This window comes from Crocodylus siamensis, chromosome 12 (genome assembly GCF_052110815.1).
Source record: "Crocodylus siamensis isolate JL-2025a chromosome 12, ASM5211081v1, whole genome shotgun sequence".
Classification (NCBI taxonomy): domain Eukaryota; kingdom Metazoa; phylum Chordata; order Crocodylia; family Crocodylidae; genus Crocodylus; species Crocodylus siamensis.
This window is the reverse complement of record NC_143406.1, coordinates 17,097,606-17,112,102: the sequence shown is the minus strand read 5'-3', so window position 1 is coordinate 17,112,102 and position 14,497 is coordinate 17,097,606. Positions and strand designations below refer to the sequence as shown.

Genomic DNA, 14,497 nt, shown 5'->3' with positions numbered 1-14,497 from the left:
AGGGGAAGGCAATCCCAGGGTGCGTGCCAGAGTGTAGCATGTAAAGGCAGTTTGCTTGGCACACATGGCTCAGGGCAGACAATGGGGAAGGGTCTGGGGCTGCATTGCCACAACAAGGATTGGGCCCCTCACAGCTTCCCTGCTATCTGCCCTGGCATGCCAGCATCTTATAAGTTGAAGCTGTGGGAGTTTTTGGCACTCTGCCCAAAAATGCTACCTATCCCTGCTAGACTAGCTAGTCCCACTACAGCAGGGTCATAACTTTCCACCCATCCCACTTGTTTAGGGGGCAACAGTCCCAGTGCTGGCTCTGCTAAGGAGACAGAAAAGAGCCTGCTCACAGAAGGGGCAGCCACAACGTGCTCCTCTGACTCACTGAGATACGCTAATGAAGTCTCCAACCTGCTGCATGGAAGTCAGACTCCGCTGGTATTCCAGCTGGCCACATGGCCTGCTCTCAGTGTTGTTTCTTTGTACAAATGCCTATGGGTGGGAACAAGTAGTTTGCAGACCAGAGCAGAGAGAAAATGCCATCTTCTGTTTGGAGATACTTTGGTTAAGTGCTGAAAAGGAGAAAAGAAAGTGATCCAGACTCAGACTGGGTTAGGAAAGGATAGGCTAGGAAAACTTTCTTCTGCTCTAATGGTTTCTTATCAGTCTTATTCTCCCTTCTAGCCCAAACCATTAATCGTGTGCCCGTTTTTCCCACCTATTATTTTAATTACATGGCTATTTCTTGCACAGCAGGCTGTTTTTAATGAAAGACTAGATGAAAAGGCTCTTGATGGTTCGACATATCCCAAACTGCTCTCTGGATTTGCCTATTCTATACGCTACATCTGGCTGGTTTTGAACAACTTGTGTGGTGAGGAGTATTAAACAGTGGAAAATTGACCGAAAAAATGTTGCTAATGTGTAATGTTCTGCTCTGACTGTGAGAAGATGATCCCCAGAGTCAGGCTGAGAGCTCCTATTCACTCCTGGTCACGCTCCAGCCTTGGAGGCAGCACCGTATTAATGGGCTCTGGTCTCTCACCCCCCCCCAAACCGTTACCTCACACAGAGCCAGGGAACATGCCAAATCCCAAGCCTCTCCCACCCATCCTGGGATTTGGCTAGGAAAGGCTCTGAAGCAAGCAGTTAGAAAATGAATATGCAAATATCAAGGATGTTCCAGCAACCTGTTGCCCTGTGAAAGATACTTGGAAATGTTGGGCTCGATTCGCCTCTTGCTGACACCAGTATAAAGCAAAAGTAATTTCCTAAAAACAATGAAATAACAGCAGTGTGAAACCAAAAACAGTCCCCTAGTTTCTTATATAGACACACTCTTAGTTTTTCTTCTCCTTAGTACCGCACAAGAAATTATTTCTGAGCTCTGAATTTTAGATGACTATATTTTAGCTACATGGCTATATTCTGCAAGCTATTTTCTTTTTCAGTTAACATTATATCTATATTTAAATACTTACTGAAACCTTGGATCTTCCACTACAGCATTAAAATGCTGAGGTGTACTTTGATCTTTATTAATAACATTAGTGTTTGTGACTAAAATAATTTCTTGAAAATCATGCACAGGTTTATGACAGGATCTTTTTTGGAGTAATTGTTTTAGCTGGGGATTCAGCATCACTACCTACAGAAAGTTATTTTTATTCAGAAAGAAAGGCAGGCAAAAAGCAGCCCCTCCCCCATGATAACCCAATGCTACTTGTTCTGGGAGCAGACTTGGGCTAGACCTTTCCCAGCTTCAAGAAGACTTTGATTTCATAGTTGAGGGAACTAAGAGATTTATGTTCTCTCCTTTGTTCCTTAGATCAAAATGAGACATATTTGGAGAAAGTTATTAAGGTTATAAAATGCCCTATTTTTTGTGCATTAGGATAATCATCACTGTTCTCAGGGTGGGAATGACAAGTTGGACTTTTTTGTAAAATTTTGGCCTTGCTTTTCAATTAAAACTATGAGCACTTGTAACTGTGAGGACCTGACAGGTGACCAAAATTAGCATGGCTATTTTAAATCAAAAGATACTGTAATAAGGTCATCAAGACATATATTTTAATCAGTCAATTAGTGACTATCAATTATGATTGACTTTAACAAATGCTAAACACACTGACATTACCGTGTGAAAGGTTTGCAGGGAATGATGCTTTAAAAGTTCTTTAGTTAGGTTCGGATTATAAGCAGTCTGACAGCAAAAGCCCATTCGATGTACACAATGAGAGAGTGAACTCAAGGAACTCTAGGGAGTGAATCAACACTGAACTGGAGTTTGCAAGAGTTGGGAAGAGTGAATTCAGAAAGACCCCTTTGTCTGTGCCTTTTGTGTTTGACTCCAGCTGGCTCTAATCTTTAAATATTTACCCTGTTCTATTGTTCAGATAAAATTTACACACTTTGGGCCAGGTCACTGATAAACTGTGCAGCACTTATACAAATTTTAGAGATTTTAATCTGCAAAATCTGGAATGCAAGCAAAACAGTATGTTTCTGAGTTATTGTCTGCACTAAAACCCTTTAAAAGGTCTTTATAGCAAGTTCCACAGAACTCCAAGGGGTTAGGTCACAAAGAAGAATTTCTGGTTCAAAATGTAGGATTATTTTGTCATAGACTAAATGTGGACAGTTCTTTTTAGGAAGACAGGATCTTTGCCCAGAGGAATTTACAATTTACAAAGGAAAAATCACAGCTACATGGTTAATAATCAGGCTTGAATGAAGAAACTGTTGGTGCTGGAGTGAGTTGGAAGGCTAATAGTGGCAAAAGTGGATACAAGTTTGAGTGCCTCATCTTCAGGTTCCAGCTTCAAACATTTTGAACCTGATTTTCAGAAGAACTGAGTAGCAGCAGGACTCCTTTATTTCAGTTACAGTTCTTGTTGCTGAGGAGAGATTTAGTACAGAAGGATGTTGCTTTATGTATCAAGAAAAGCTTAATCATCTAGGGCGAGTCTGGATGAATGCACACTCACAGACCCGTCTGTGGTGCCACGAACTGCATGTGCCACACATGCAGGTGTTCACCGCACTGCTAATCTGCAGTGTAGCAGGGTTTTTTTTTAACACCAGGAGATCCTGTTATCAAAAAAACCCTGTGCCAGAAAAAAGTGAGGTGGTGCAAGTGGCCACAGTATGCACTGCCCAAAACAGGAAAGGCTGGTCAGAGCCATGCTCCAGCTGCTGGCCAGGCTCCACATACCCAGATTGCTGTTGTTGAAGCCCTGTGAGACTCCCAGGAGCCCAGATAAGGCTGCTGGAGCCAGACCAGGGCCAGTTCAAGCCTCCCTACCCCACCCAGAGCATTTTTCCGCCGTGCTAACCCCACGTACAGGGACATGTGCTAGGGCAAAAAGCAGGGTCTTGAATTTGTGCTGCTGCTTTTTTCCCTGCAGCAACCGCACACCCCTGCTTGTGAAAACATGGCCAGAATTAGTTAAATTCCCAAGAATGGTTTGAAAAAGGACCTGCTAGGATCTCAGACCACTAAAAATATTGAGGCAGATAATGAAATTGATGCCTTCCACAGGGATATAGTGGGATACATACACAACTCACAACTATAAACATACATTCTCTAACTTGCCCCTGAAGTTTGCGTGCTTCTTTTGACTAATTCACATGCCCCCTCTAGTGTTTAAGACATAAAGATACAGAATTGTGAACTGGGTTACAAGCTGTGCAGGCAATTGCAAGTGACACACAAGGCTTTTATAAACTGTTGTCTGGGCCAAAAGACTCTGTTGCCATGGGCTGTTCAAGGGAAGTAGTTTGGCTGAGGTCTGCTTCTATAACTGGATATAACTGGACATTATTTCAGTCTCTCTTTTTCAGCAGTAGAGTGCACTGCCTTTCCCAGGAGCACCAATATTCAGAAGAACACTCTTACAATATTTCCTTTCACAGCATCTGATTGAGCTTCAGCTTATGAAAACTTGTGCTGTATCTACACACGCACACACTTTGGTTACTCTATAAGTTGCGAATCTACATTGCCTTATACTTGACCTCGGACTAACACAGCTAACTATGTCTCTTATGTCATGATGCCTAGGTAGAAAAGATTTGGGTTATTATTTTTTATTTCACTTGTAAATTTTGACTAATTTCTTGAAGTAAATCTGAAATGATGTCACTGAAATCAATTGATGAGAGAATAATCAAGCCTTTTTCACTGGGATACTGTTCACAGGTGTACATCTTTTTTTTCTCAACCAACAGTTCGTCAAGAGTCAGTTGCTTTACTACTCATTCTGATATGGTCTACTGACTAAGAGATAAATACCCCTTTCCTTTTCTATCACCCTGGGGACTCTTATTTTCCGGGACATGTATGTATTATTACCCAGACCCAAGCATGCCAAGATTAAAAAATGGTTTAAACAGAATAAGATTTAAAAGAAAATAATTTGGTTTTTTTTCCTTAGCCATTTGTTTTATTTTGGCCCTCAGGTTCACACTTTAAAGTCCAGGTTCAGGTTCATGTTTTAAAGTCCAAGACGTCTCTGAAATCACCGGAGCTCAGGACACTGCTTACATTTTGGCCACATGCCATTAGCGTTAAAATCCACCACATTCCCCACCAGGGGGGCTAAATTTTATAGGCAAAGACCATTTTGGTGACAGCTCCCCCTGTGCTAATGCACAGACATCCCAAGTACCGCCTGATGCACGGCCCAGGGGTTAAGACTGAACAGAGCTAACTTTTTTTATTGTTATTTTGTGTTCCAGCTCAAATCAGCCAAATCCGTTCTGAAACCTACCGACTGAGCAGACCTCAATCATTCAATCCTTGCCGCACTACACCAGCAAGTCTCCTCCCTCCATGGCAGGTATCCTCGCGCAGGCCAAGCCCGGGGGGGCTGGGGTTCAGTTCAGATGCCCCCAGGTGTTGCTTGCCCTTAACCAACGGGCCACAGGAGCAAGCTTAGGGGGAAATCCTCCCTCACCACAAACCAGGCGTGTAGCCCAGGTCGCTCCTGGGGGCCGCAGGCCTTCACCCTCTTCTCCACAGAGACACCGAGGTCCGGGACAAGGGCTCTCCCTCCCCATGGCAGCGGGCGGGCGGGCGAGCAGATCTGGGCGTGCACAACGCTAAGCAGGGCTCCCACCCCCAGCCGGCTCCGCGAGGCCGGCGCAGTGCCGGGACTATCGCGAGACCGAGCGCGCGGCGTGAAGTCTCGCGGTGTTTGGCGGCGGCTCTCGCGCGGCGCCGTCATGGCCGCCGCGGGAAGGCAGCTGGGCCGCGAGGGTCGCGCCAGCCTGGCCGCCTTCGTGTTGGGCGCCTCGGTGGCGGCGTTGCCCCCCGCGCTACTGCCCGGGCACGGCCTCGGCCTGCAGGGCCGCGTGGTGCTGGCCCTGCACGTGGCGGGCGTCGGCGCGCTGCTGCGGCTGCTCTACCGGCCGCCGCTCTACCAGGTGCGGGGGGCGGGCCGGGCCGGGCCGGGGGCGCGGGGGCCGGGCCGGCGCCTGCCTGACCGCCTGCTTGTGTTGTGCTGCAGATCGCCGTCCGGGCCGGCTTCCTGGGCTTCGCCTTCGGCTGCGGGCTGCTGCTCGGCGCCGGCCAGTCCGCCTGGCGCCACTTCGGCTGGTAAGGAGCCTGCTCGCCCCCGGCCTCGTGCCCCCGCCCCGCCCCGCCCGGGCGCGCTCTGCTCCCGGAGCCGGTTCTGCGCCGGCCCCGCCGCGCCCGCCCCGGTCGAGCCGCCGTCAGTGCCCGCGGACTCGACGCACTCGGAACAGGCGCCAAGCGCTCTGCTCGGTGCTGCGGCGCTTGACTTGCGGCCGGGTTGCTTTGTGAGCGTGGCGGTGTCTCCCAGGTAGAGCAGTCCTTGCTTGCCGAGAGCGCCCTTACTTCATGCTTTGATTGTTTTCTCCTTGAAGAAGAGTTGGGAGGTTTCGGCCTCTCTTAAACACGATGCCGTGGGTGAAGAGCTGCGTACTGCATCAGTTTCTGTTGCTGGGGCGTGAGCGCGGAAATCTCAAGCTATGCAGTACTAGTTCTGTTGAACAGACAGGAGCAGCAGGATGTCACTATCTCAACTTTGGCTTGAATCTGGTGTCTGTTCTCTTGTAGGTATATGTGTTCCCTGTCACTTTTTCATTATTCTGAGTATTTGGTGACTGCCATCAATAATCCTAGGAGCCTTTCTTTGGACTCTTTCCTTATAAACCACAGTTTTGAATACAACCTAGCTGCTGTCTCTTCTTGGATAGAGTTCACAGTTGAAAAAATAATTTATCCAGGTTAGTAACTTCATTTGAGGTTTCTGGATGTGTTTTTAACAGCATCTGTTTGTGGGCGAATATAGGCTGTGTATCACAAGGGTTGCATTCATAGCAGTTTATAAGATTACAATAACCTTATTTACATGAGTCAAAATCTAGCTTGACTAATGTTGAAGGAAGCTGCCCTCTAACATTGTAGGGCCAGGATTTCATGCCTTATGTATAGCATGGGAGGAAATATGTTTTGCATGGGATGCTGATAAAGCATGTCAAAATTGAAACATGGCACTTGTATTGCTAGTAAACTCTTCTCCTTGATGCAAAAAACCCCCAGAGTTTGTCTAATCAAACCTTTTCCTTATTTCCAAACCTTCCTCATACTTTAGTAACTCTTGAGACTGAGGATGGTTTTTTAGTCATTTTGATGCATCAGTGAAGATTTGACACTAAAATAGAACATTAAGTGTTAATCACTGGATTAAAAAAATGTTCTAACAAGATTGATGCTAGAAACTAAACTAAGTATTTAGGAACTCTTTTTAAACTAAAAGTACTTTTCTGCTCATATCATTTTATACCCAACTGAAGAGGGGCAAAGCAGCACTTTGCTTAGTGCTGCTCTCTAATTGATGAGGAAAGCTCACTAGAGTATTTTCTGTGCCCTCATTGGGCTGAGCATACTAATTATTGCCTTCTAAAGCCACCAGAATCAATTTTCTGTTCCAGAATCAGATTCAGCATAGCTGTGCATTTTTTTGACCAGTCTCTCTTTGCATTTAGATTTACTGGGAAAAGTTGAGAGATGATATTTTTGTCACTATAGGAGGTGAAGAGTAAATCGTCTATCCTTCTTATTCTCCCCCCCCCCGCCCCATGTTGTTCTCTGCTGTATACAAATACACAATCTGTTTTATCCTATATGTTGTCTTTAAACAACAAGATCATGTTATCCATCTGTTAGGCTTAGGGTTATCTGAGAATTTTGGGCTTTTCTGTGGGTGAATTGACCTGGGTTAAAGACTTCGGAAGATGTACTGCTTTTTTTCTTCTTCCCCCTTTCCCTTTCACCCAGCTTCTATTCTTAAGCTTCTTTTTACCTGCAATAAAAACGCAAACTATAAAAACATGTTGTGACCAGTACTTATTCACTTGCAGAAATGAAGCAGATCACCTGGCTCAGTACTGTAGGGTTATTGATGGTGATCTTTGGGGAGTGTCTGAGGAAAGCTGCCATGCTCACAGCTGGCTCCAACTTCAACCATATTGTTCAGAATGAGAAATCGGATACTCATACTTTGGTGACAAGTGGGGTATATGGGTGGTTCCGGCACCCGTCTTACGTGGGATGGTTTTACTGGAGTATTGGAACACAGGTATCGTATAAAATACACTTAGCTATTTTGATCTTCTCATCTAGTTATTTCTTAATGTTGCCCAAAACTTGCATATAATTTAAATAGCAAATTATCAACTACAGGAGTCCCTGGTATGGATTTTGACACATTCTGTCTTCTACCAGCATACTTTTAGCTGGGAGTTATGAAACTGCTGGCCTCTGAACTCTTCATCCGGTGTGATATTTGGGAAGACCGTATCACCTTAATTTTCTATATGAAATAAGCCAAGGCAGTGGAGCTTGGGTTTGAGCTGGAACACATTCAGAGGTTCAAGCTGTGATCTGCTGCTAGCCATGCAACCTTAAAGCTTCCAGGGCGTGTCCAGACTTTCCTTTCATCTTTACTTCCAAAATGTCTTTCAGTAAGCCATCAGACTCGCCTTATTCTTATCATCTGTTAGTACTGTCTGGGACCGGCAATGAAAACTAACCTATAAGTACAGAAAATCCAGATCAAATAACAAAAAAGTGAACTTGAAGTCAGTTGCAGGCAACTTGTAACTTACAAAGCCAGTACATTAGATGTTGTGGTTATTCTCTTTTTGTTTTAGAACTCTGTAGGTGTAGGGGTAAGACTGTAGCTGTTGAAGAGAAAATAGAAGTATTGCATGCAATGCTGCAAAGATCACCATTGTGTAAAGCTGTGCAGGCCTGGACTTTCCTTTTATATCAAGCATACATATCTTACTGGCTTTTGAAACAATAGAAATAAACTTGCTAGGGACTTTCTCCATCAGTACTAATATTGCACAATATAAAAGTCTGCAGATTCTGTCTTACTGCAGCATACGCATTTTGGACAACTAATGAATCTTCACTTAACGCTGGAGGGAGGAGGGGAATATCGTTCTCCCAGGATGGACAGAGATCTGCCAACTGAATTGGAGTATAACCACTTGTGTTCTCTTACAGGTATTACTCTGTAATCCCATCTGTGCGATTGGCTACACTTTAGCATCTTGGCGTTTCTTTAGAGAGCGAATAGAAGAGGAGGAGATCACGTTAATTCACTTTTTTGGCGAGGAATACCTGGAGTATAAAAAGAAGGTGCCATCAGGTCTACCTTTTATCAAAGGAGTTAAAGTGGAACTGTAACACATGAAAAAAAGCTGAACGAGTAAACTTCCAGCTCCGGGCATTGTAAGGAAAGGAACTATGCATAATGCTGTATCACAACAATCTCCAGGAGTAGCCAATCTGTATTTGCTGGTAACTAACCGGAAGTCCGTTAGGGGCTAAACAACTGGAAATCCTGCTGAGTAAATTAAAATATCAGAAGCTTATTCATCCTAGTTGAGATGAGACCTTCTTTGATGCTTAAGGGATTTTCTGGATTATTTAACCTGCCATGGTCCTAAAACAAAGCAAAATGTTGGTAAAAAGATGAATTACTTTTAAGCACTTCACTACAACATCTAAAATGCATTGGGACCGGCCCTGCTGGAGAACGAGCTTTACATTTCTTTCTGTTTACCCCTGCACTAGATGATGGGTGCTGGTTGGAAGCTCCTTTGTGTGGTGGAATGTTAATTTTGGAGCATTTTGACTTTAAAAGCTAGAGAGCACAGCTTTAACTTCTTTGGAGGTTAAAGCTTAGCAAGCCCACAGTATGATATAACTTCATGCTTGAGAGTCTTGCAGGATCAGGCCCTTCATTTCTGTCTATTAAATGCATGAACTTACATACCACTTCAGGTATGTGCTCGCCAGAAAAACTGGCAGTGCAGCAAAAACAGTTTTTCCCTAGCTGTAAATGTTAATAGGGAGCTTTTGTCAACACTGATAATTGTCTTAAATTGGAAACCAAAGCTTCTGATATGCCTCACAAAAGTTTAAGCTCACATCTAAATATTAAGTCGTGTCCCTCAGTTACTTTATGCCATGGATTTGGGTGTCATTGACAGTTAGCCACTCTACATATAATTTTGTCCTCAAGAGCCTGTTCTGTCAGTACAGAAACTGTTCCTGTACAAGTCATCAAAATCATGCTGCCTCCTACCATTCAGATGCGTTTAATAGTTAGGTCTTTCTTAGCTCAAAGAAAATAAACTTCAATTTAGAGAAATCCTAAGTTTGTTTCAGTTCTTGTAAAGCACAGGGAAAGAACTGTAACTGTCAGAGGAACGAAAAGTTCTAGGTGCTAAGATAGATATGCTAAGGGAGATTTCTGCCTGGTTGTGGAATATACTTTGGATATTATTTGGAGTGGTGGGTATTTCCAAGTAAATATTCTGATGTAGGAAAATATTTGGCTGATTAACTGGGTTGATATTTATAATATCATCATTGATAAATAGTTTACATTCAGATTTGGTGGTATAATTTATTCTGTTACGTACCAAAGAGGTTCACTTTTCCCTGATTTCTGCATAGTCTGGCGGAAATAAGAATGGCGTATTGATAAGTAACTGCTTGGCTTGCAGTATTCTTTTAATTAAGGTATTGTACCGATTTGGAAAATCAGATATTGATGAGGTTAAAATGTTTTTCTAAAAATGTTGCTAACTTTTATCTGGTTGCAGTTCAGGAGAGATTCTTTGGTGATATCGGCAATGTTGAATTGTAAGATTCCACTTGCAAACTCAATCCTTCTTGGTGTTAAAATGAGGCTGGAAATTCAGTTTTCAGTCTAATTGGTACCTGTAGAATTGCAGTCAGGGATATAGAGACTAGTTTTCAGTCTCTTTTTTACATTGTGAAATTCCTTCTCTGTTCAGTTCATAGTGTTGAAATGCAAGGCCTCTTCTGTCTTGACTTTTTTTTTCCTAGTTAAAATGCTCATTGTTTAGAGTTTTCTACTGAATATTCTCTTTGGCTGAGAGAGAGGAGTAAAAAGCTAGGTAAGGCTAGTGTTGTGTCTTCTCTGCATATTTATTTAATTTTTGTTTGTTCATGTTCACTTTGTTCCTCAGCAATAGCGGTACCTCCAGTGTACTTCCAAAAGGGAATTGTAATTTTTGCAGCCCTCAAGCAACATACCTCAAAAATATTTGACATGTTAAAATCTATACATGGTAAATCTTGTCTGCAATTTTTTTGTTTCTGGAAGAAAAAACTTTTAATTGTCTCTTCTGTAAATGCAGTAAAAAAGGAAGTGGGGACAACCCAAACCACTACAGCCACTTAAAATTCACTGAATTAGATGCCAATCCCAACACAGTTTTAAAGAATAAATTTAAATGTGTTGCAAATTGTGTGGTTGCTTTCCAGATTGCAAAAAAAGGACTCAGGACTTGGTGCTTTTTATACAAAAAATAACTTATTGGGTCAGAAACTGTTTAAGCAAGAACCTTCTCAGTATTATGATTAGGTGCTGTGGGGATTACTGTGTGGGTCAAATATTTGTAAACCTAAAAAGAACTTGAATGTGCATTTATTCTCAATTTTTTTATTTTTGAAGAGTTTAGCTAATGCCATCTTTTTCACACTGGTGATGAATGTTTCTATTTGGAAAGAATCATCTTTCTCTCCATCACAAATCTCTATATGGCCAAAACCTGTTAATAACTGTGTGAGAAGGAAAGTTGATGAGATTTCCCAGGTTCCTTTCTTGATTCAAAAGTGTTTACAGTAGGGTTTTTGCATTCTTCTACTTGATTTCCAGCTCAGTAACTACTTCAGCATAAAGCTGAATGACTAGCTTGTGGATTGGTGATAGGAGGAACCTGGCTGTTTAATAGTTGGTTCACATTGATATATTTAAAAAAGTCATTTTGGGGTGTATAAGAAATGTATCTTTTCTTGGCAGTTATTTTAGAGTCTGGTAAGGTGACAGTCCTTTATGAATCTCTGAATGTGGTGTCTTTTAGAGAAAACAGCAGCCTGCTTATATTTTATGGGTGTTTCTACTGTATTCATTTGCTGTGTTTCCTGAGCTTAAAGTCTAATGCAGTGAGTTACACATTGGGTTTGAAAGAAATCTGCAAGTTTTGAATCAACATGCAAATGACACACTTCCATTATTCAGAAAAAAAATTCTTCTGCCATAGGTGTAAGTGGCTGGCCAGTAGCACCCATGCTGGTTTTGCTGAATAAGCCTCATTGAAACAGTGGGAATCCATATACTTTAAGTTGTGGTGATGCAATAAAACTTTGCATGGTATGTGCAAATCCTACAAAAGTAGGAATGGTCATAGCAAATGCTGTACTCTGAACAGAAGAGCAGCAGTTACCAAAAGCACCTTTTCAGCCTCCGGTAACCCTGCTGAAATTGTATTTGAATACAGTGGTGATATTAATAGTAAATATTTTACCCTGACTAACTTGCATACAATTAAGTTTGTGCAGGGCATATCAGCTCATCAAGGTGTTCACAGACAAATGTCTAAATATTTATAGCTCACTCTCCCATCACTTCCAGCAATACATGAATTATTCTAGGTTGCTTTGAAAAGTTTGCTTCCCACTCAGCCCAGGGAGTACAAATGGTCCATGTTTATGGAGTAGTCTCAGATCTTTCTTGCTTTTCTGCATGTTGCATTGTGAAAATTTCAAATTGCTAGTGAAAAAGTAAATTGGAATTCCCCAGGAAATACAGCATACCTTTAAAAAGAAACTCTTTTTTTTTTTTAAACTAAGAAAACTGATGCTGTTCTGTATGCTGCATTTGGAGTCCAAAACAAATGGAAACATAAACAACAATTTTCTACTTTGGTACCAATGAGTAAATGTTAGATTTCTACCCTCTTCTTAAAGTTCACATAATTTCGTGTGCCTCTAACTTGCTTTTGTGAAGATCTGTGAGAAAGGACTTCAGTTTGTTACTGCAAACTGTATGTATACAGCATGAGAGCTTCTTATCCTGTATATAATATTAAAAAAAAGAATCCCACGAAGCAAGAGACTTGTATTTTAAATCACCCTACCGAATTCAGTTTGTCAGACAATCAGCTTGGTGGCTGGCTGACTCTTAATTTGCATTTAAAAGGCATTGTCATGTTTAGGATAAGTTTCAGATTTGCCCGTGTTTAACAGTTTGTAAAGCATAATATATTTTTAAAAATAGTTTTTAATTTTGCAATGTTTGGCTTTTATCCCACTATCTCCTGCAACATTGGCAACTTAAACACAAGCTAATGCAGGAGCACTGGAGAGGAAAATTGACTAGTCATTTTTCACTGTCCAAAGTTCTGTGAAAGCATAAATGAATAACAGAAATGATAGCCTAATTTACTTCTTGGTAACTGAAATATGGCTTAGTGGAAAAAAACAAAAAAGAGAAACTTACTCACCTTAACATCATCTAAAAAATAATTTAGTTGCTTTTTAAGCACCTAACTTGCCAAACCTAGCTTTCTGTGAACACTTACAATGTAAGGAATTAACTGTATTCTGAGTCCCGTGCTTTTGTTTTCTGCCTGTGGCACAGAGAAAGTGTTTTGTGACAGTTGGGACACAAAATTTAAATGGCAGAGTAATTGTCTAGCTATTATACTTTCTTACTATCTGGAGTAGCTTGTTTTATGTGCTTATTGCTGTTGGTAGGGGTGCACCAATAGAGAATTTTGGGGCCAATACCGGTGACTGATTTTTAACAAGCCATATTGGCCGATACTGTTTCTATTCCAATATGCAGCTGGGCAGCATGGAGAGCAGTGTCCAGCTGATAAGTCTGTTGTGGGGGAAGGCGTGTGAGGGAGGCCAGATCAAGGCCCCCATGGTGAGGGAGGGAGTGTGGCTGGGGCAGGCACTGCACAGTCCGGGCAGGATGGAGCTGCGAGTGGCTTGTCTGGGAGGTATGAGGGGAGGGGGGCTCTCAGTATCGTACACACTCTGGGAGGGCATGGAGGCAGCTTGTGCCCCCAGATCTGCAGGTGGGGTGAGGGCAGGCTGCCGCTGCAGACTGGGGCTGGGGCCAGGCTCTTCCCAGCGGGGGTGGTGGGCCAGGCTGCACTCAGCGCGGGGGGTGGTGGTGCTGGGAGAGGACTATGCGGGGTCTACAGCTACCCCCAAAATTTGCTGTAGCACCACCACCACCTGCCCTGAGTGCAGCCCCAGCCCAGCCCAGCCCAGCCCCCTTCTGGGAAGAGCCCGGCACAGCTCCGACCCCAGCCCACAGCGGCAGCCCACCTTCTTGCTGCACAGATCCGGAGGGTCGTGCCCCCCACGCCCTCCTGGGTTGCATATAGCAGCAGGAGTGACGATCCGACCCCAACGAGCTAGCTGCTTGTGGTTCTGTCCCACACCCTGCCCTGCCCTGGCTGTGCAGTGCGTGCCCCTACCCCAGCCCCAGCTTCGCTCCCTCCCTCGCTGCAGGGGCTTCGATCTGCCCTCCTTCCCCCACAACAGACTTACCAGCTGGACCTGCCTGCTGTCCATGCTGCCAGGCTGCGCTCTTGACCACCTGTGTGCTGTGCTGCGGATGCGCACATGCACGGGTCATTTATTGGCCACATCAGCCAAAAAAACCTGATTGCCAGTATGGTGAATTTTCCTTTATGTTGGTGCTGATCCGATATGGGACTGATGTATTGGTGCACCTCTAACTGTTGGCTTGGAATATAATGAGGAAGTGGGCTCCTGCTTTGCAAACAAACACCTCAGCATTCCTATTGCAGTAGGAGACCATTAACTTGTTATGTTGCCAGTTATCTGAAGTTTGTTTTATGCTGGGGGAAAAAAAAAGATGTATAGTTGCTAGAATCACTCCGCAATCCATTTAGAGCAAGCTCTCAGAACAGCCTGCTGAGACTAAGTATGTATTAAACTAAGAGTGGTTCTATTCTTTTTACCGTAAGAAATACTTATTTAAGAGGGTTTTTCTCTTTTGCAGATGTTGATATTTACTTTACATTTCTTAAATAAATCTGCACTTGATCAAAGTAATCTGAACAGTTGTGGTGATTCTGTAACATGCCTGCTGGAGGGCAT

General features: G+C 43.2%; 1 protein-coding gene across 1 annotated transcript; it reads left to right on the top strand.

Annotated features, from left to right (window-relative positions):
* The first annotated feature begins 5,181 nt into the window (after positions 1–5,181).
* On the top strand, positions 5,182–14,382 carry ICMT (isoprenylcysteine carboxyl methyltransferase). Its single transcript, XM_090024025.1, has 5 exons — positions 5,182–5,424; positions 5,508–5,596; positions 6,080–6,249; positions 7,387–7,604; positions 8,540–14,382. The coding sequence occupies exons 1-5, from the start codon at positions 5,224–5,226 to the stop codon at positions 8,720–8,722; spliced, it is 861 nt and encodes a 286-aa protein (XP_089880151.1). The 5' UTR covers positions 5,182–5,223; the 3' UTR covers positions 8,723–14,382.
* The last annotated feature ends 115 nt before the right edge of the window (positions 14,383–14,497 follow it).